The 23,785-nt window shown below is 31.3% G+C and overlaps 3 protein-coding genes and 1 long non-coding RNA gene across 5 annotated transcripts; 2 read left to right on the forward strand and 2 right to left on the reverse strand.

The window, feature by feature from the left end:
- The first annotated feature begins 422 nt into the window (after window positions 1-422).
- On the forward strand, window positions 423-9,624 carry LOC131845985 (uncharacterized). The gene is made up of 5 exons (XM_059195169.1): window positions 423-760; window positions 6,643-6,869; window positions 8,005-8,115; window positions 8,288-8,733; window positions 9,238-9,624. Exons 1-5 carry the CDS (start codon window positions 646-648, stop codon window positions 9,617-9,619), a joined length of 1,281 nt encoding a protein of 426 aa, XP_059051152.1. The 5' UTR covers window positions 423-645; the 3' UTR covers window positions 9,620-9,624.
- A 1,461-nt stretch (window positions 9,625-11,085) lies between these two features.
- On the reverse strand, window positions 11,086-14,921 carry LOC131845986 (metallophosphoesterase 1 homolog). 2 transcript variants are annotated; one of them, XM_059195171.1, is made up of 7 exons: window positions 14,687-14,921; window positions 14,313-14,433; window positions 13,198-13,339; window positions 12,930-13,096; window positions 12,596-12,678; window positions 12,154-12,438; window positions 11,086-11,265 (listed from the first exon to the last, which is right to left on the reverse strand). In XM_059195171.1, the coding sequence occupies exons 1-7, from the start codon at window positions 14,783-14,785 to the stop codon at window positions 11,092-11,094; spliced, it is 1,071 nt and encodes a 356-aa protein (XP_059051154.1). In that variant the 5' UTR covers window positions 14,786-14,921; the 3' UTR covers window positions 11,086-11,091. The 2 variants fall into 2 exon arrangements, with proteins under 2 accessions (XP_059051154.1, XP_059051153.1); XM_059195170.1 differs by having other exon boundaries at window positions 14,244-14,433.
- Window positions 14,922-15,812: 891 nt separating this feature from the next.
- Window positions 15,813-18,686, reverse strand: LOC131845969 (metallophosphoesterase 1-like). The gene is made up of 7 exons (XM_059195142.1): window positions 18,557-18,686; window positions 18,286-18,475; window positions 18,053-18,194; window positions 17,554-17,720; window positions 17,102-17,184; window positions 16,363-16,647; window positions 15,813-16,279 (listed from the first exon to the last, which is right to left on the reverse strand). The coding sequence occupies exons 1-7, from the start codon at window positions 18,653-18,655 to the stop codon at window positions 16,118-16,120; spliced, it is 1,128 nt and encodes a 375-aa protein (XP_059051125.1). The 5' UTR covers window positions 18,656-18,686; the 3' UTR covers window positions 15,813-16,117.
- A 2,226-nt stretch (window positions 18,687-20,912) lies between these two features.
- Window positions 20,913-22,546, forward strand: LOC131845897 (uncharacterized). The gene is made up of 2 exons (XR_009357657.1): window positions 20,913-21,220; window positions 22,205-22,546. It is a non-coding gene; the product is annotated as an uncharacterized LOC131845897 (long non-coding RNA).
- Window positions 22,547-23,785: the final 1,239 nt, after the last annotated feature.

A 23,785-nucleotide genomic window follows, 5' to 3' on the forward strand; every position in this document is an offset into this window, starting at 1 on the left:
ACAACATCTATGTTCTTTGTTAGTAATTTATTGAATAGCACAATGTTACAAAATGTATATAGGTATACAATTTAATAATAAAAATGCACATTTACAGTATCTCAGTGCGTCTGCGATAAACTATACGAATTCAAAATTCCAAACTTAAGAAATATAAACTATCTATTTTTTTAAATCTGATATCAATCTCGGTTTATATTGTAAAAATAAATTAATATATGTTTCAATTTTGTATTTAATGTGAACCAAAACAACATATATATTTTTTAATAATATTTATATATCGTCTATCTGGCAACACTTTATATTTCTTCAATTCCGTAGCCCGCGGTCTCCCCCTTCCTCCCGGATCATTCATTCGCACCGCTCACTCGAATTCCCTCACCGTCTTACTCGATTCGATCCATGTCAGTCAGTCATTCGATAACACTCTTACATGAAACACGTATGTCTGTTTTTACTCTCCACTCATATTCACGCGGACAACTAGGTCACAGAGTTTGTGTTGACTGTTGACTTAGTTTACTGCTGCACGCGTTACGGTGTGAATGTTTATGGTGATAGTGTAGTGATTTTAGTAAATTAGTGGTGATTAACAAACTAGCGGCCCTTTTGTAGTACGGGATGCGTGCGTGAGCGCAGCGCATGACGTGCTACGAAACATTGAGAACTTCGGCACCCGCCGCGGACGCCCCCATGGCGCACCACTTTGTCAAGTGGTGGCGCAATAAGTTTAGAAATGGCTACAAGAAATTTAGCAGTAAGTAATACCGTTATTTTCGTAGTACACTTACATAAATATGTTAAAAAAAATGTGACAAAGCTAGTTAGATACATAACAATATCGTGGAACCTAGTGCAAACTCTAGAGCCTAAAAACTCAGGGATCAGTCTAAACTTAACTCCTTATGTAATTTAATAAGACTATAAGTTTATATAGTAGTAATTGTTACAATTTCAAGGGTAAATGAGCCATTTCACTTCTTTTTTCTTTGACACAATTTCCATAGATAGATGGATGATGTTTAACGCAAATTACATAAATTGTGGTGATAATATATACTTTGTGACAGTTGAATATGTTTTTGTTCCACTGATTTTATATTTTTTTTTTCTGACCGGTTTCTCCTTTTAACGGCTTTATCAAAGGTACACATAGATTATGATAATAATCCTATAAATATTAGGCGTAGTCAAGTAAAATAAATAAAGACGGCATATCTCAAATAAGTAATGTTTTGCTGATCCACAAAAGGTGATTTTTTACAATATCATCATAAAATTATGATATTGTAAAATTGTAGATTTAAAAGAAATTTTTTTAGAATTAGAATATCATTACAGCTTATTTCTGGACTTCCTTATTTGTTAGTTGTAGAGTATTAAAAATCGTTTTTATTGCGTAGAAATAAAAAAAAATAAGTAACAATCTATGCATCTATATAATATATACATTCTGTGGGGACAAACAATAAAAAATTTTCATTTATTAATTCATACACAAACATAGTTTGTATACAGAAGGGTTTAAATTTAATCGCTTTTAATACTTTAATTTTTCCCCTTTTATGTGCTATTATTCTTGTTTTATAATTCTTGGAAAATTGTTCAATTTGAAATGAAATTTGTTAATACTGAAACTGTGAAACACATTATTATTAAATAAAAGTGGCCAATACTTACAAGCGATGATCGGCGACCGGCAAAATAGCATTTTGAACAACCTTCCTTAATACTTACTTATACTGAATGCGATATTACAATATTGTAATATAATGGTACTTACGTGTATACGCAATAAAACTACCTTCCTATCAACTTATTTTGTTCAGTCCCACATCAAGATCAAAAGCGCCGTCCGCCGCCATAAATATAAAAAAAAAAAAGCGATAAAAAATCACAGCAGGCGGTTAATCTGAGACTAACAACTCCAGTCGAAAATTATTCACCTTCAATGAAACGCCGACAGCGTGTTGTAGCTATAACTACACCACAACAATGTTGAATCTACAGATTAGTTTTAAAAATACTTGTATGGAGGTACATCTACTGTAGCTATTTATTTTCGATTAAGATAAAAATCTGTCTTTATGCCTGAGAACAGTACCAAAGTAGACAAAACAGTTTTATGACACTAATTCGATTCTTAAAATATATATAGAACGTAGGTATTAAGTAACTGTACCTAAATGAACTAGAAATTTAATGAATCATTCAATGACTTTTTGACGTATGTTTAGTTATTTACGACTATACTGTATTGGTTACTAACCATAACACATGCTATAAAATATATTGTTACCTACGTGGTCCAATGTGAAGACTTTTGTTGCGACCTTTGGCATTGGTATTTGACCTACTTATGTTTTAGTAAAGTACCACTTCGTATGCGAAGTATCATAAACTAAAATAATATTCTATTATTTTGAAAATATCTTTTTTCTCTCTTTTAATCTCTATCACATTAGAGCTAATTAACCCTTATGTCCAACATTGTTACTCTTCATAAAATTTATGTAGTAGTACAAACTCTGCCATTGTATCTGTGATGTATACGGTCCTATACTTGTAATTATTTGTCAGAAATTGTTTATTGTTATTATTGTATTGATACCAATTTTTATAATTATTAAACACCTACGTATCTACATAGTTCAATAATCATAATTATGATACTGCATGCCTACTGCCGAACACAGAGTGTGCAGCTGCAGAAAGTAATAGAAATTGGATCTCTCGGAGATCACATATATTAGCATAGTGTTGTTTGTTAGTTAAAACCTAGTAGTCACTCCAAAGTAGGCACGCAAACCAATTAAGCGAACCCACTCAAATATTCCTACTTCAAAGTAGACATAAATGTCTTTGATCTTTTTCTATTTAAGTAGTTAATTCCATAAGAAATGTACGAAAACTGAAGATTTCAATTTACAAAACGATATACTACATGTTTCATTTTAATATTCCCGTGCACACAACACATCAAACTTGAAAAGCGAAGTTTGTTAATAAACTTTCAATGTAAAACGAGTCTCGGCGCTCATTTAATTAACTTCAAAGAGAAAAGTTGAAAGCATGTCGCCCAAGCGGAGACAATGATACCTTTTATTCAACATCAAAGAAGTGCCCACCCCTCTGGTTTTAAGCTCTTCTTTTATCGTAACTTACGCGAATTGTTATATTGTTTATTCAAAATGTTATAATAATGCTTATTGTATTATATAGGTATATACGAGTATAATAAACTGTTCACATAAGCATCACAGTTCCGCAAGGCGGAATCGCTTCTATAGTTCTGTGTTCTGTAATTGTTCTTTTGTTTGTGTTACCAAATAATCTTAGCAAGTCTTTTTATAAAAAGACACGCTAAGATTTGTTGTAAATACATATGCTGTTTCTTTAAACGACATAATTAGAACCAATCCAAGCATGACTCTTACTTTATATGTGAGTTACTTTGGCAATTCTTTTAAATCATGCATCTTTAAAATATAATAAAAATCCGTTCAGTCTTATTCTAGTTATTAGTATATAATAAAAAAAAACAGGAGTTGAGGCTTATTTAATAAAAATACGAAATATATTAAAACAGCAGCAACCAAATTATATACAGATATACCTATATAATAATATCGTAAAAAACTGGTAAGACCAAGTCGGATGGCCGCGTGACAGACTCACAACGACAGTTTACGACCATAGAGGTCCAATGTGTATTAATACTATTCATATGTGATACAGATTTTAAAGAATTCTTAGAACACCCTTTCCAATTTAACTACTACTTACTATATCTGGAGATATGATAAAAATAACTAAGTTATGGCCTATATGAGAAAAACTATTATTGCGGATCTTATAAATTATATTATAATCTAATACAAAACAATGTTTGTTTGTGCATTTGTGCATATAGTACGCGCTAATCTCAAAATCAGCTTTAATGATTTGAGCATGTATTTTAATAATATACAGATTCACTTAACATTTTGTAGTTATTTTATTCCAATAAAAAAAAAATACACGGGTACAAAGTCGCGGGCTTATACAGGTGTAGGTATAACATATATTATAACAGTAACATAAATAGTTTTATCAGCGGTTATACTTAATATAATTGCTTTAGAAAATATCGATAGATAATAATATACTTATTACAACAACTATAATTATCAGTCTACGTAAGTATCTACCACTGACTAATAAAATAACACGGTTACCAGTCAGAAAACAGAAATAAAAGCGCTTGCCGACAGAGCTGGCCAAAGAGACGGGCCACGTTTGTTAGCTGCATTCCATACTTTGATTTAGTTTATCAAGAGTATCGTATTCCATTACACATACTCGACCGGTAATCTTTATTGCCCGAGCTTTTTACGAGTACCTATCAAATTCCAATTGATGGAATTGAATTGCATAATAACACCGCTGTCATAATATTCGGCAATATTTAACTATACACATACGTCTTGGTCTATCGCGGAACACTCCTATACCTATATGCGACTGTTATATAGGGCTAGGTAGTTATTATATTAAATGTATGGTAAAGCAGCTATATATATTGGTCTATTTAAAAATTTATTAATAAACCTTTAACATCAATTAAAAGATTTAATATAATAATAATAATATTGTTATAATTTAAGAGCATATCTCAAGTATAAGCAAAACCAGACAACGTCATTGATTTATTATAAACCAGCATTTAGGTTTAGTTTTAAAACATTCAATAATATCTAATATTAAGAAATAATCTTTATTCAAATAAACGTAATATAAAAGGTTTTGAATTGTCGTATTGTTCTTATTCTAATACTCCATCAGAAAGCTCATACATTAAAAGAAAAATAAACGAGAAACTCGCGTATTGCTTTTTAAATAAATATTATTAATTAAGACTTTGTAGGAGACAAATTGTCAAAAATAGAATAACAGCCAAATTTAGGTATTTCATTAATATCAAAATAAACAATCACACCCAAGTTTATATTTACATATAATTCAACTGATTTAGATACCAAATTAGCGTCAAATAACAACAGATACTATAATAACAATACCAAGTTTAAATAAACTGACTCTACCATTTATCAGTAGGCATTGGGCTTGACTGTAGCGAAACTAAAGAGGACGTTAAAAGAATCGGCGCCTTTTGAGAAAATAACATTAGAGGCAGATGTGGGCTGGCGGTACCCGAGGTTTCGGCTGATCGGTTCGAAGGCCTTCCAGGAAACGTGTAGTGGGGCTAATAACTCTGAGATGCCGTAATACCGCCGCCGCCCGCGCCGTGCCGTGCCAGTCGACTCGACCGGGCCTTCCAATAGAAACTTTTGATTCAGAAAATATGTATAGGTGCAATGCTTTTGAGTTTACCGACAACTTTTTGTTGTGATTCGAAGTATTTCACTCGCTCTTGTAGTGTATTTGTATTGTGTTAGATATTATATGGGCTTTAATTCTAACGACAAACCTTAAAATAAATTAGTATTGATTATATTTATATTTTTACTTTACTACTGTTATTTTATTGATATATACAATCTTTTGTTTAAATGAATAAATATTCTAAAAATATTTTTATTAGACTGACTATCAATGAAATGAGTAGGTGCGATAAAAGAAATTTGTTTTTCATACTAAAAAAATGTATTTAATGCACATTTTATTAGTATAGAATATACTTGTTAAATTATCTTAAGAAATATCTGGTTGTCTTACAGGTAGTAGTAGCCAAACAACCAATTATCTACAATTTATTTAGGAAACATTTTGTACAAGTTTTAGAAAGTTTCTACATAATATCTAATTTCATCAGAATCTGTGGTGTCTCTGGTTAAGTAGATATAAACGAAATAAGTTACTTTCACGTCTCTAAATAGCATAACACTAAGTATCTATCTGTTTCTCCGCTTACTTTTAGTCTACACGCTCCCGTAATACCTATAACATTTTTGTTTTCAATAATTTTGCATTACTTCATCTATATTTTGATTAAACATAAAGATCGTGACTAGGCGAAAACTTTCCCTCTGTTGATCTGATTATGCGTTAAGAATTCACAGAAAAACGCCTGAACGAATTAGGAAGAATTTTTAGCAGAATATTTCTTGAATGAGAGTCCTACATAAGTAATATTATGCTAAAGAAATGTTATTAAGTACTCCCCAAAATGTGCAAATCGTATTTTTTATTAATTTTAAATACGCCATCTCATTAATAAAATAATGGCGAGAACCATCAAATTATTTATTTTGACAAAATATTTTCGGAAAAATTTATCGTAATTCCTCCAGCGTGTCTTTTAGTAAAAGCTTGACAGACATAAAGATAGTCCGTTTTCGCCTCGTCAATAATTTACAATTTGATTATAATACGTAGATATAAATGTAATAAAGACAATTTGGAATCTATCAGAACAAAAGTTTTAGAAATTTTCATATGGAACAGGAGAACCCCGATTCGGTGGTAACAATTACGAAATATATTACAAAGTCGCTCTCGCTGTCTTTCCCTATTTATGCTTAAATCTTTAAAACTATGCAACGGATTTTGTAGCGATTTTTTTTAGTAGATAGAGTGTGAAGCCGGAACAAGTAGCTAGTATATATATGTATTGTAGATTCTTTTTCCTTTTTTCAGTTGGCACAGAAAGTGAGCGCACAGATACAGAAGAGTTGGTGGGTCGCGCAGCATCACAATGTTCTGCCCCACCTGATTTACTGCCCAGTGAAGCTCGGGCGTACCTAAAGCCTGCAACTCCACCGCCGCAGCCATCACGTCCATCGTACGAGCCTACGTATAAGTCGCCGTCTTCACCAATACCGGAACATAAAAATGAAGACAAACAACCTAGACTGAGATTTGAGGTAAATAATAAATAAACATACACATATCATATATTCAACTAAATTAAATGGAACCGACTTTAAAGAATCCCATACTCTAAAAATTGGAACGTCGTTTTTAACTGGACTATGTCCGGATGAATACATCAATTCGATGTTTTATATTTTATCAACATTATAAACTACGTTCTTTCCTTTTGGGATATTTACGTTGTTTCGTTCAATTCTAATTTTTTTGTTTTTATTTAATGGTGGTTAGTGGGTTAGCTAGCTTCGTATTACGTAGGCACTTCAATGATTGAAAGTAGCGATAGTTTAAAAATCGTGTTCGTGAATCGTGCCGTAAGATTTAATCTGTTCGTTATTAATTTCGTAAATTATTTTCTTTACCAACTAGTTTTACAAGATGATAAAATAATATAGGTATTAAAGACAATAATTGTGCACTGTAATTCATGAATTTATACAGGAACTAATTTCTTATCTACGATAAAATTGTAAATAATAATAATCTCAGGATAATTCACACTGCGCCATCTAGACCCAAGTTAAGCTAGCTTAAAAAGCTTGTGATAGATAACTGATTCAAATACTTTTTTCAATAATACAGTTGTATTATACATAGAAAACACTTACATAATTATAAATACAAACGTTTATGCCGTGCGAGGAATCAAATCCGCGACCATCGGTAGTAAGGCCGTGTTACACCACTAGACCGCCGAGGTCGTAAAATAAATGGAAATGCTATTACAATTTCAATCTACAATTTTATCTAAGTAGTATTATATTTCATTGAACAAGCTGTGAATAAATGAGATGAATCATCTGTCATATAGTCGCACCACAGTATCGAGGGAGCGGAGCGCTTTTGCTTCACGTATCATTGATCGTAAAGACGCGGCTAGTTTCCTTTTATGCATGAGATAAGGACGCCGCTCGTCGGTGTCCGCTATGCGCGCGCGCTTCTCGCCAAGCCGGTCGGCGCCACAGTTATCTATAAGAATAAACCTCCATGCGTTTACACGCTACATGCATAATAATTGTGTGTGTGAATGTATTAGTATAGTGTATAGTATATTAATGATAACGATAATAATAAGATCCAGAAACTACAATTAAATTCTTACCCTTAACATATTGTTTCCGTTTCCAGGAGCTGACTTGTGATGTTGAACTTAAGCATCCTGAACCGTCGAAACAACAACCACTGCAGTTCTCATTTACACTATATGATCTTGATGGACATGGCCGCATGACCAAAGACGTAAGTAATCATCGATGTTTCTAAACATTATTGTTATGTAACATGGAATGTCAATAAGCTGATGGCTGATACAATGATGAAAAGTGCTATAATCGTTGTCTAAAGACTTCGTGATATTGAAGTCATGTTACGTAAGGATTTAGAATTTTAAATGTTCACTTTGTAATTACAGGATATTGCTGGTATTGTATCGACGATATATGAGTCGATTGGTAAATCGGTGACAGTCCCACATTACGGATCCAAAACAATACAAGTGAGGCTAACAGTCGTGCCCGATGATGGGTCCACGAGAAATCATCGAGAACGACGCGAGGGCAGACGGAGGCGGCGGCGGGAAGAGGTCCCACCTGTACCGCCGGACTGCCCGGAACACAGCGATGAAGAACAACAAGACAGATTATCACATGATGACGATGTGTCGTCTAAATCTTCATGTTCAGGAGATCGGAGACCTCCACCAAGATCATTTAACTCTAGACCGCTCCGCCGTCATCGCAGAGAGCAGCGAGAACGGAAACACGCAAAGAAGCGCTCTGGGAGCTTGCAAAGACGGGAACTACTAGAAATCATTCAGGCTAACATGGAAAAAAACCATCTGAGCTTTCAAGCTTCAAGGTTAGTCGATTTATTATGAAATTGTTTTTAGTTCTATGTGTAATCACGCCCGGTCAAATAAGTATCTGTAATATGGTACCTTATGTCGCATAGGCATTAGGCACCCTGCATATACTGTTCATCAATGATAAAAGCAGGTAATTTAAAATCTTAAGAAAATTTTAATAAATTTAATAGGAGGCAATATTTTTACATCGTTTTCTCTATCCACCAGTATGTCTTTCTATTGTGTTGTACTTTGCTAATTTATTTATTACGTCCAACAATTTCCCGCCAAACATTTTTTTTAGTTCTATACATAATTTTATTACATATTACAGGTCTTTTTACCTTCCCTTTAAATGTATTTTCTTTAAAACTTACAATAAGGTAAAAAACGGCCTTTTTAAAATAATATCGTAACAAACAGCACATGTTTTTTGAAGATGATATTTTTTTAATTTCTTCGTAATCGTAATATTAGTTCACTCCCATAATTTATACGAATATTTCATTTTGTTTCAGAAAGCCCTGTGACTCTGTTGCCAATGAAGATGAAATTACATCAAAATATCAAAAACTTCGAAATAGATCTTATACAGTTAGTGAAAGACCAGAGAAACCTATGAATGCATTCCAAAAAGTGAAATCAGAAAACAGTGCTAATGGTTATTTGGATTTAGCGAGTGGCGGCGATTCAAACTTATGTCGATACGACCGGTATCTCCATGCAGTTATATGTTCTTCAGCGCGACATGCACATACTGGTTACCATCAAAAGCAAGGTCAGACGCCGCGGAGCAGTCGTGCGGCACAATTACCACATCCGCGATCGCGTTCCCACGATTTGCCTGCACAAGCTCAAGTACCTCACCAACCAAGAGTGCTTCAAATTATATTTTTATAGAACTCAATGTGGGGCATTGCCGATGACGGCTATGTCATTATTTGATGTTGACTGTTGTGTATAATTCTGAGTTACCAAGTGCTGTACTGAAGGAAATTAATGTTTGTGACAAAATTCTCAGTTCATCTAGAATAACATGGTGTAATATAGTCATTCATCAGTATTTAATAGAGGCAGTAATATCATTTGTTGCTAAAAATCTTTTAAGAAGTGTGTAATAAGAAGTTAAAGAGTAATGATTGTACAACAATGTCTTAAGAGGTAACAAAATATTATTAATGTTTACCTGCATTCATTAATTTAAAATATTAGAATGACTGAATATTTGAAATAGTTTTCGTTTGAAGGTTTAGTTTGAATGATTCTTATTCATATATATTATACACACTATGTACTTAAATGTCAAGTTATGTATAAAGTGCCTTATTTTGGTAACTGTAGCTTGTACTAAAGCCTTAAGCTTAGAGCAACTGGATAAATAATAGGTTCACCTATTTAAGCTATGAAGATAATTTAGTTTCTTTTGAAATCCCTATAGTTCATATGATAATTGTAAAATATTCTCTATTATGTATGAGACCTTGTTATATTGCGGTTGCAGTTAATAAAACATTGTCAAATGTTAAATTTGTATACTGCTAGTTTTGAATGCTCAGTAGTTGTACCTTATAAACCTCTTTTAGGAGGTTAACAGACTGATTTTAGAATTAAGTGTTAAGTACTTGGAAGACGATAGTTTATAGTTCTGTTATTTAACAATTTATATACATAACCTATTGTTTTTATGGTACTTAATTTATTGCCGCTGAATAGACGCTAGCAATTCTTATTCTCAATATACGCGGCTACAAAAATCGTGTCAAACTATCACTTTAATGAAATGTTACTGCGTGTTTGCTGGTAGATTAATATATTAGTAAAGGTAATTATAGCGTACTAATACTTACATATAGAAAACCTATTTGTAAAATTTAAGTACAAAAATTAGAGATTTTATCCTTATCTTTAACTGGTATCCCGTCAGTATATCTATACATAATTTCAATAATGGCTTCCTAAAATGAATTGTTTTGTTTACTAGGTAGTCACGTGATATTACAATAATAGAATTTAATTTATAGCACGTACTGTGTATGAAAATACATAAAAAATTTCGCTGCCATGCAAACAAGTGGTAACATTACCTAAATCAGTATTCACTATATAAGTAAATGAATCTCTAGAATATAATCTACCTCTTACTTTTGTACTGTATTATTATTTAATTTATTGTTAGCTACATCCTAATGACATTGTAGTTTAGTTATTGGATACTTATGTGATAATTTGTTAAATGACCTATGATGTAATATAATGGTTTTACTCAAAGATGATGTTCAGTTGTTAGGTAATCAAGGTAGGTAGGTATACATAAATATGTACAAAGTGCTCGATCTTGTCAAGAATATTTATTTTCAAATATAACCATGAGATTAATTTACAAGATTATACTTTTTCATTTGACTGAAACCCCTTCCAAGCGAAATTTTGTAGCGATATGCACAAAGAAATGTGAGAGTAAATAAGATTATAGCTGTGATAATTATCGTAGTCTCCCTTGGTAGACTGCACTTATTTACTGCATATGTATTGGGTGTAATTGTTACCTAAAAGTTTTAAAAAGAACTATTAATCATCATTATAATAAACAATATGAATTACAAATAAAACTACATAACATTGCATCACATCCGAAAACATCACATTTTAAAAACTCCATATTACATTGTGTGTATTGAAATATCACGATTCCCTATCTATAGCAACAATGATGACACATCAAATGCATCCCAATATTATAGCTATTAAAGTTGCTTACCATAAAGTGTCCTAAACTTACACAAAACTTTATTGCTAGGATTATTATATCACCAAAAAGGGACAATAAATTAAACCAAAATGAGCCCCAGATAGACCATCTCAAATCAGCTATGTTTTATGACTGGAGCGGAAATTAATTTTATTTATTTTAACCTACTATTTAAAGAAGATGGGACTAGTGACCCAATTGCTATCAAAGTACCATGTCTGGAAATCATTAGTTAATTCGTCGTGAATTTGTCATGATGGGCTAACTGACTTGATTTCATGCTGGATATGATTATCCACCTCCCCTTGTGTTCGGCCAGCTTATATCGTTAGCGTCCATATTAATTAACTAATTAATTAGTACGCAAAATATTTTTCTACTAATCTGACTTTCCATAAAATTATCTACAGCCAGCTTCGGATCTAGAGAGAGGCACCATAGGGCAAGTACTAGGCGCGGCAAATTCGAACTTAATAGATACAACTCATCTTAACGCACCTGTGACAACTTGACTATTGAGACGTAAGTAAATTATTTTTCGCATAACTCATACACTTTTTTCAAAATATGATTTATTACCATAAAACAAGATAAATTAACAGCAATACTAATTCGAGATATTTTTTGTTAATATGTACATTGTAAAAATGAGGGGGGGGGTGTCAGGTACTAAATACATCCTTACCAGCATGTATTTTGGTTCTGGAATATTCCTCCATGAAAATGATGGCACTGTATATTCAAAGAAATCAATATTGTCATTATTTACGTTATAGGAATGATGTTGTAAACACCCATAATGAGTGTGCCCATCAAATGCAACTCTGGGCTTTAACTTGAAAACAAGGTCTTGCGTCGCTTCCTTTGACAACGCATCAATTTTCAGTCTAAATGGCGTGTATTTATCTGATATAGGTGGCGCGTCAGGTTCTGTACAAATTGCATCTGATAACCTGAACAAAGGGAAATGCTGCAAATAAATAAAAAAATGGTTAGCTATGTGTTAATTGTTAGCTATATGTCCCAAATTACCAAGTATTCTTTCATATTACCATTAAGTATTCACAAAAGTTACGTCGTAGGTATGAAATACGCGAAATATTAAAAATTATACAAAAGTATCTTACCTGCAGCAATATGGGTCTACTGTAGTTTCGAAAAACTATGTCACTACTGCACCGATCAGGAAATTCACAGCACTGTAAGATTTCTAAAAAATTACACAAATCAATTGTTATATATTTATCAAAAATAAAACAATACATGAAAGGTATATTTAGTTATTATGAGAGCATTCTGGCCTGGTGGTTTAACACCCTTAATTACTCCAAAAAAGTTGTGTAGGTAGTCAGTGGCATTGTCATCTAAGATAACAGTTGTAATGTCACAATATAACTTAATTACCTATGCCTACTGTTTCTGAATTTACTATTTATTAAAAGAATAAAAGACACTTCATACCTGAAATATTGTTAATGCTATGTCGGGCTTCTGTGCAAAGTTGACAAGAATCTCCTTCTAGAGCCATTGAGTTGATCAATATAAAATGAGTGTTCTTTATAGTAACAAACTGTACTGGAGGAGATTTCATTAATCTCGCAAATCTCTCTGCAAATCCAGGTTTAATACTAAAAACAAGTTGAGTATAATATTAGTGATACCTATTCAACTTTTGTTTATCCATGTGAGTAGGCAAGTCTGTAGGCCATTTTACCAGAAGAGAACATACTTGTTGTGAAATCCAATATCATGATTACCAACAATCGTGTACATTTTTATATTCTCTGGTATCACAAATGTGTCATAAAATCTATCAACATAATCCATGAAATATTCATCACTGCTCAACTCTCCTTCATCAAAGATATCTCCTGTGAAAAAAAAGAATATTAATAATTATAATCAATTATATGTTTTTAATTAATAAATAAAGTATTCTCTTATATAACATAACAGTTCCAAATTTTATTAGTTTAAAATTTATAACAACATTATCAGTGAATATGGAAATATAATATGGGTTAGCTATAGAAGAATCCAGAAATAGAAATGTTCAAATATTATTCCATATTAATATTTTTTATGATAATGGAATTGTGCTTCTGCCTGCGCTAACGGTTTACGCTGACAGGACATCAGTGGAGGATGATAAGATGAGCATGAGGTCAGGTCAATTAGCCCAGCATTCACCAAGAATTTATCATGATGGTTTCCAGGGGAAACCGTGTGGAGGTCAACCTGACATGGTACATTGCTAGCAATAAGATAATCAATCCACATTACTAACAATCCCCTTTCCCTCTTCCATATTAATATTAGAAATGTGGTGTCTGACTGTCTGTCTTTGTTCTTTTACAACTAAGCAGCTAATTAAGTTCAATCAACTTAATTAATTTGATATAAAGATAGTTTGTGTCAGGATGGATAGAGGCTATATTTTATCCCAAAAAAGCAGTCAATGTTGTGCGAAACTACAGTACATCATTAGATGTAAATCACATACAGCCAGAAACTCTTGTGTTGAGAAACTCTTTATTACATACTAGCTGAGCCATGCAACTTTATTTGCATCACATTTTATTGATATTTACTTCACCCATACTAGTTAAAATATTAACTAGTATTAAAATTATTGTCTATGCATTATTTTGATGTATAAGCTATATTACTGTAAAATCCCTTCAGTAGATTTTATGTGAAAGCATAACAAACATCCATCCATGCTCACAAACTTTGACATGTATAATATTAGTAAGATAAGCATAAATGATTCACCTAGAATGAATATGACATCTGGTTCATGCAGTTTAATTATAGTTTTAAATGATTGATGCATTTGCCAACCCCGTCTCCATCTGTCCAACCAGGAACTCTTAATATGTCCAGGTAAATGTATGTCAGTCAATATTAAAGTTTTTAATAAATCTATGTTTCCTTCTGTTTTTCCAAGATACTGCCAACCACACTGTAAACAAACAGATATCGTTTTATTCTGCATTTTACACCCATCCTACATGCCATTATTCATATCTTGAATCCTATGGGTATATATTTACACAGAATTAAAAAAAATATAAAGTGGACAACATTTGTTTAAATGAGCAAGAAATAAGTTTTTATTGTACATTTTTAGCTAAATCTGCATTCCGAATACAGATAGAATATTTAAAAAAATACTACGGGACTGGGTAAAAATATACAATAGTGAAAATACTTACTTGTGCTATTACTACATAATATATAAGGTATTCGCAGTAAACAATTGTAAAAACTACACCGGACAAAATAATTAAAATTCTTTTATAAAACCGACTCATTGTACATTTTATAATTCAATTCAAAAAATAAAAATAGACCAACTATTTTTTAAAATTGAACATTATCTGTATATATTACATTCTATTATTTTTTAGTAATAATACCCATTTTATTCATAATACGATTTATTTTGACATTTTTAATGAGTGTTGCCATGTCATATGTCACTAATATTCATATCGTCAAATAGAACAAGTACCCTAAAATTTTATACATATTTTGTAGCGACAAGTAGTCCATAATTATTTAATTACGAGGATATTTTGAAATATAGTCCTGTGGTGTATTTACTTTACTCTTTGCCTTTGTATTAGTATTAAGAACTTTAATGCACGTACACGTAAACTTTTTAAAATGTAAGAATAGTCTCATTTTTCACTGATGATTAGGATTAGGTTCAAGACACGAAGTAGCTAGTTTTTTTCGTATCATTTTTAAATACTTTTGTATTACGTGAGAATATTTTAGACGAATATTCTATTCTGGGGTGGAAAATGAAGATGAAATATATTGAAGTAATTTAATCAACAATGGCCTTAGTGGTCTAGCGGTTAAGCATACTGCCTTACTTTCGATAGTCGCCGGTTCGATTCCTCGCACTGCACAAACATGAGTATGAGTTTGGGTGTTTTCTATGTATGTATTCACAAAATATATATATATATATATGTATTTGTATCATTTATCTACTACGCATAAAACAAGCTTTAACTAACTTGACTTGGGTCTTGATGGCGCTGTGTGAATGGTCGTGAGATTATTATTTTATTTATAGAATACATTGTTTATGAGGTGAAGGATAGAGATCAATCTCCTTCGTTAATTTTAACCAATTAAATTGTTATTTCCAAAGAGAATAAGTAAACAACAATAGCATATTTAGGATGTCCTCTAAATAAGGAGGGATGTTATGGAAATTTAAGGGGAACAATTGTTTGGATTTGGGGGTAAAACATTTAAATAGGGATTTTTGACAAAAACTTAATCAAGTGTTTTTATTTTTGTTGAAAATTTTATTAAACGCGCTTGAAACGGATTGCTCTAAGTAGTATACAACAATCGTAAATGTAATTATATATGCCTACAATTATTATTGTATTACATTTATATTACATGTTACATATAACGGATTAAATAAGGCTTATGTTAGTAATGTACATAAATTGAAGGTTCCCCATTTACCTATGCATATTTTAATGTCTATATTTACAAAAATAGATCACAGTTGGATATTAGATAAAAGTAGTTCTAGTTACAAATATTCAATAATAATATGTTATATTACATATTTAACATTATGTACAACAATATCAACTTATCTATTCAACAAATTAACTAATAAAAGAATACTTTCCTATTCTTCTACCAATTAACCTTTTACGACATGTTAAAAATAATGTTATTGAAAATATAATCACGGCTGTAATAGCTATTGTTGTTTCTCGAGGTAGACTGCACTTGTTCACTGCATATGAATTCGGTGTAAATGTTACCTAAAAAATATAAATTATTATTTTTCTAATATTATTGACGTATTTAAAATGGAACTAGAAGTAAGAATTACCAGATAACTTACCAGCATATATTTTGGTTCCATGATATTTCTCCATGAAAATGATGGTACCGTATATTCGAAAAACTCTATATTCTGATCATTGTTGTGGTAAGAGTGATGTAGTTGGCAACCATAATGAGTGTGTCCATCAAATGCTACTCTGGGTTTTAACTTGAAAACAAGATCTTCTGTTGCTTCCTTAGACAGTGCATCAACTTTCAGTCTAAAGGGTATGTATAGTTCTGTATATGGTGGCGCATCAGGCTCAGAGCAAACTCCATCTGACAATCTGTATAAGGGAAAATGCTGCAATAAAATAGTACAATAAGTACTAGATATAATTAAAAATCATATTATTATATTTTTAAAATACAAATCAGTTTTCAGTTTATAATGTTGTTTTAAGTTTTTCGACTAAGTAGGTATATATTATATTTTTTGGGGGTTATAACGCAAATATTGTCTATCATGTACTCAGCATAACAGTTTGATCATTTTGGGACCAATTAATATAAATTTCTGGTCTCGCAGTTTAGCATACAATTATACTTTAGATGGTAACAGGTTCGAGTCACACACTATGAAAACAGTTATATTCATAACTATTCATACAACCTCTGCTTTTATAGTTTTAAATTATTTACTTGGCTTTACTTAGGAGTTGAGTAAAATGTCCAATGTTATATATGTTATATAATGTTATATTATTATAAACAATACACATTAAATAAACTACAAACAATATAGACTTGATACTTACCTGCAATAGTATAGGTCTACTGTAACTATATTTGAAGTCTGGATTGCTGCACCGGCTAGAGTTTTGAGAACATTTCAATGTTTCTGAAAAAAATAAGTATGAAAAAAATAAGGGTATTTTGTGGAAATAACAGATTGTTGAAACAAACAAATATACCTACACAGACTATTTATAGCAATGCTATGTTATATAACATTACTATAATTTTAAAATTTTTTTCAACTTAATAATTGAGAACAAATAAGACACTGTTAATATTAGATAATTTTAAACCTTAATGTAAAATACTTTCTACTGCAGTAAGTACAAAGAAATACTGATACTACATTTAATCATTATGTATGTAAATGTGATGAAGTGTTTCACCAAGTTTTCCAATGGAGTTCTTATATTTTTGTATTGTATTATTGTAATTTATTAAGATTATTAAGTCTAAGAGACAAAATATTTACCTGAAATATTATTAATACTGCGTCTAGCCTCTGTACAAAGTCGGCATGAATCTCCTTCCATTGCCATGGAGTTTATAAGTATGAAATGGTTATTTTTCAAAGTCAGGAATCGAACAGAAGGAGAATTCAGGAATTTAATGAATCTCTCAGCAGATCCACGTTTAATACTAAAAATGTGGAGGTATTTTCTCAATTAAATCTTATTTGGGTATTATAATAATGTATACTATACAGAATAGGTAAATAAGTAAGCTTTGGATGAAGTTTCTTACTATATTTTGTTTTAAAATAGTGAGTCCAATTAGAACTAAATAAGTATGCGATCAACATGGAAGTAAAATCTGTACATTGTAAAAATTATCATCAAAATTAGTACAATATACTTGAAGTAACTTATATAACTTTTTTTAATAATTTTACAACTACTGTCATAGAAAGTTAATTAATGATTAGACATATCACAGGCAAAAGAAAATAAAGTACACCTATGATGACTTACTTATTGTGAAATCCTATATCATGATTGCCAACTATAATATACATTTTTATATGACTCGGAACATTAAATGTCGCATAAAATCGATGAACATATTGACTGAATTGTTCATCATTGCTAAATTCTCCTTCATCAAAAAGATCTCCTGTAAAATAAAAAAAAAATATTAAAAAGTATTAAATCTATACATAAAAAAAAACATAAAACATTACGTACATATGTATATGTATAATTACCTAGGACAAAAATTACTTCAGGGTTGTGTACGGAAATTATAGCTTTAAACGCCTGATGCATTTGCCATTCGCGTCTCCATCTGTCTATCCAAAAGCTATTCCGAGGGCCCAACAAGTGAGTGTCGGTTAATATCAAAGTTTTCAGTACATCGGATTGATCAGCTATTTTTTCTGGAGTAAGCCAGCTGCACTATAATTAATACAGTATTTTATTTTTTTCAATAGATTAGTCAACAGGTATGATAACAAATTTTATTTTTTAAAGAATTACCTGTGATATAACTATATAATAAATGAGAAACTCGCAATAAACGATAGTCAATATTACACCCAATACTAGAAGTATAATTCTTTTATTGAAATTATTCATAATTTGATAAATTAAAAATGAATCAAGAATATAAACATGAAAAATATATACAAAAAAACTATATTGTACATTCGTAATATTATATTAACAAAATAAACTATTTATACTAAACAAGTCGTTTTTCCATCGACCAAGTACATCAACAAAATATTAAAGTTGGACACAAACTTTAGAAACAAAGTACACAGATTAGGATTGAAATTACATGTCAGTGTCATTTTTTTTTTCCCATATTCGTCCATCTCCTTTTCAGTGATGGAACAGGCAAAGATCCTTAGACCGTACAGCCTAGTCTACTTTTAAACTTCTTCATATTTGAACAAGTGATGAGGCCAAAGGCCAATTCTTATGTATGTTTATTTTTTGTTTTCATTCGTGTTCAAAATTTAAGTCTTATCCGTAGTCCATATCCTTGTATCAATTATTTAAAGTTTTATCGATATCGAGGTAACGTATAAATATATAGGTATATATGTTTCAAAATTAGTTAGCATGTCTTGGATGTCGCGCGGGATTTTTTCCGGTTTCTTGTAAATGTTCAGTAAATTATCAATAAAGACCAAGCGTTGAATATTATAAGCGGAACATTCGAAAAATATGTGATTTAGGGTCTGACTGCTGTTATTGCACTCTTGACATGCATTTGAATCAATTATTTTCATTCGGCACAAATGACTATTGAATCTAGCGTGACCAAAACGAAGTCGTATAAGGAGTGTGTAAAATTTCCGATTTTTATAAATTCTAGATTTAGTGAACCAGGGTGAGGAATTAATATTTTTGTTAATGGAGTAAAACCAATTACCCTTGGTCTTTAGCGAAAGTTGCCACTGTTCAACCCATTTTTGACGAAAACTCTTGTAAACTATAGAAAGAATGTCGGAATAAGGTATGGCAACATCCTTGACAACGCCAATGTCATTGTTGGTGATAGTTCTTGCCAGGAAATCTGCGTTTTCATTGCCAAAAACACCAATATGTGATGGTGTCCATAATAAAATAATATCATAACACTCCAATGAAAGCTCATATAATAATTGCTTAATGCTATCTATGATATAATTGGTTTTATAATGTAGTTTGTTACTTTGAAGAGCAGTTAAAACACTCATACTGTCTGTGACAATTAACCATTTTTTGCAATTGCCCCTATCATCTTTTATATAACAAAGTGCATTTAAAATAGCCAAAGATTCTGCTGAAAAAATACTAAATTCTTTATGTATTCTAGTTCCATGACCAGTTCTGATACTTGGTAAGTATAGAGCAAAGGATGTTCTCGATTCGTTTTTAGAACCGTCTGTAAATATGGATTGATGAGTTGAAAATGTAGACAACTTGTTATAAACTTCTTGTTTGGTCCTTAACTCAGAGTCAATTACAATATTAATATTTGGAAATTTACTTTCAAATGGTCCATGGTAACAATTCCAAAATCTATTGCTTTTGTGAATTTTGTATTGCTGATCAATATTGATTGAGTCAGAGAAATCATGAAGTATATAGGGAACTGTTTTAGAATTAGAAAGGGGAAATAAAGAAGTAATATGTTTGAGCTTTTGTAAGAGTGGGTCTTCAGAAAAGGATAATAATTTTAGGATGAATCTTTGTTTTAAGTACCAGAATCTCAGGTTTAATGGTGGTATACAGCACTCTACTTGTAAGGAATTTATAGGGGTTGTTTTCATTGCACCAGTTATGTATCTTAAATTATTATTCTGAAGTACTTCAAGTTTATGAAGCTTGTTTTGGTCAGAACCAAAACATAGATAGCCATATTCAAAGTGGCTGCGAACCAAGGATTTGTACAGCATTAAAAGGATCTTAGGATCACATTTATATAGAGCTTTGATAATATTAAATGCTTTGGAAGCTTTACCTAGTAAATAATCAACATATTTGTTCCAAGACAAATTGCTACAAAAAATAACACCTAAAAATCTAACTTCAGCAGTAATAGGTAGTTGTGAATTATTATATAATATTTTAATGTTTTTGTAGGATTTATTAGTTTTAGAAAATATTACTACTTTAGATTTGTCAGGGCTTACATCTAAATTGAGGTATTTAAAGTAATCTGTTAATCTTAACAATGAGTTACTTATTTTTTCTGTTACTTTATTAATGTCTGGGCCTGAAAAGTATATAACAAGGTCATCTGCAAATTGAAGATTCCTGACATGTGGTCCTAAAATTAAATTAAGTTTGTGTATGTCCTCTACATACATAAACATAAAGAAAACCAAAGTAGTGGACTAAGTATTCCACCTTGACACACACCTTTATAAGAAAGACGAGGTCCTATTAACTGCTTGTTAACTTTAACAAAAACTTCTCTACCATTTAAAAAGTTATAGACCCAGTTTATAATTTTTCCAGGTATACCAATAGAAACAAGTTCCAGAGTAAGAATGTGATGATTGACATTATTGAATGCACCGATAATATCAAAGAATACCCCAATCAAAACTTCATTGCATTTAAGTGCTTTAAATATATCAATATGGAGATGAGTAACACTTTCAGAGGCAGATTTACCTCTACGAAAACCAAACTGGTTTGCTTGTAATAAACAATTACTCTCTATGTAGAATTCTAATCTTTGTTTTAATAATTGCTCAAATATTTTTCCCATGCAGGAGGTCAGGGTTATGGGTCTATAGGAATCTATTTCATTTGCATTTTTGTTTGGTTTTAAAATTGGAATAATACAATCTTTTTTCCAATCGGAAGGAATAACTGACTCTTTCCACAGTGCATTATAAATACATAGAACAATATTTTTAGAGGTATAAGAGAGGTTTTTTAATAATTTATATGGTATGCCATCGAGACCAAATGCTGTATCTCTTCGGGTAGATATGGCTGCATTGAATTCAGAAAAAGTGAAGGGTTTATTTAAATAATTTAATTTGTTACTATTTTCATTAATGTGTGATTTAAATTGGGTCTCGACAGTGTCAGGAGTATATTTCTTAAGAAAATCTGAAATCCAGTTATTTTTATTTGAAATCTGACTATATACATAAGTTTTATTGAATTTTTTAACGGTATTCCAAATTTTCGAAATGGGTGTGGTGCGATTAAAATTTTCACAAAAATTATTCCAGCTAATTGATTGTTCTTTTTTAAGTATTAACTTTTTTTTGGCTTGTAACCTTTTAAATGTAATATAATTTGCCTCTGATGGGTTGTTTTTAAAATTAACATATGCCTGTTTAGAGTTATCTACTGCAAGTGTACATTTTCCATTCTACCAAGGTAATGGAATCCTTTTATTTTTAAAAGGAATATCAGTTGTAGAGTTTATGGGTTTTGATTTTGATATATAACTTTTGTCTAGAGCTAAATTGAAAATATCAATTAATTTAGTATAACACTGCAGGGGTGAATTACTATAAGTGTAAAGTGTAAAATCTTGTAACAAACTATCTGTGGTCTTCTTATACATGGTCCAATCTATAAGATTGTAATTATGAAATTTGGGATAATCTGAGGATTCTGGTAATCTAGTGCAATTGTTATTAATTACTATTTTTGTTATTACAGGTAAATGGTAGCTACCTAAGGGATCATTATGTACCATCCAATTTGAAGCAAGAGATAAGCAAGGGGATGCAATAGTAAGGTCAAGTGCATTACTCTGCCATCTGTGTGATCCTACTGTAGTCGGTGTACCATCATTTAAGATGACCAAGTTGTTACCATCAATACATTCAAGAATGTCACGACCACGAGCATTAATAGATGAGCAACCCCATGCTGTGTGATGAGCATTAAAATCACCAGCAACCAACATGGGTTCTGGAATACTATTAAGAAGATTACTGAATTTATTTTTGTTAAAACGTGGACTACAATTATTTGGGCTATAAAAACTAACAACTGACATTTCTGTGTTTTTATATTTTAATCGTACTGCAATATTCTGTAAGGAATCATCACTATATGTATCAATTTTACTGAATTCTATACTTTTATGAACTAAAATTGCAACGCCGTTATGGTCATTGCCTGAGTCTAATCTAACAATGTTAAAGCCTTTAATATTTAATTTATAGTAGGCTTTTAGCCAGGTTTCTGATATCAGAGCAATATGAATATTGTTCTCCAATAGAAAAAAGATTTGTTGATTACTTACTAAACTTTGTGCATTCCACTGGACTATTACTATATGGTCCATAAAGAAATAAAAAATTAAAGAAAGAAAGATTAATCTGGGTTTTTTTTTTTATTCTGTAATGTCTCTAGGAGAACTTGTTTTATATTTTCTGTACATATTGTTTTGTCATTGGTTCTATTCAATGTTATAATTTTAACAATTGATTCTAATAGGGTATTTAAAATTTGGTCAGAATTAAGTAGGGATATAAATTGTGCCGAAGGTGAAGTTTTGGTACTGCCTAATTGAGGAAATGATTTCTCTCTAACAATATCAGCATAACTTTGTACTTTATTTTTATTCTCCTCTATTTTCTTTTTCTTAATAGGACACTGTGATGAAATGGCTATATGATTACCATTGCAGTGACAACATGTAGCTTCGTTAATATTTGCCGAACAGTTTCTGAAATTATGATTATTTCCGCATACTGAGCATCTTTCAGCGTTCTTACAAAACTTAGCGATGTGACCATACCTTAAACATTTAAGACACTGCTTTACAGGAGGTATATAAGGCCTCACCACAAAGCGCCAACTATTCAGGTCGACGGTGTCAGGAAGTACAGGACAGGAAAATGTGATGGAGACGGTTTTAGTTGGCTGCATTGTAAAGGTGTTATCATCACCTTTAATACGCCTCATGAATCTGCGTACACAAACAATATTTTTTGAGCTGGTTATATTAGAGTATATTTGTTCGTTCGATAGATGCGTAGGAACATGCTGAACTACTCCAGTTACTTCCGTGGCTGAAGCTGGTATACTTGCCTTTAATTTAAATCCGTCTAGAAATTTTTTATTAACTAAGGCTGCATTAGCTAAACCGGGGCGTTCAAAAATGACGCCGATCTTAAATTTATTCATCCTTAATAATTGCTTAACTCCTTTATTATATTTTTTCAAATTAGTAGCTAAGGACATCATATCCCTATCACCGATTGGCTTATTACTATCTGTACTCTCCAT

The sequence above is a fragment of the Achroia grisella genome, unplaced genomic scaffold, assembly GCF_030625045.1.
Source record: "Achroia grisella isolate CSIRO2021 unplaced genomic scaffold, CSIRO_AGI_Agris_v1 utg487, whole genome shotgun sequence".
NCBI lineage: Eukaryota > Metazoa > Arthropoda > Insecta > Lepidoptera > Pyralidae > Achroia > Achroia grisella.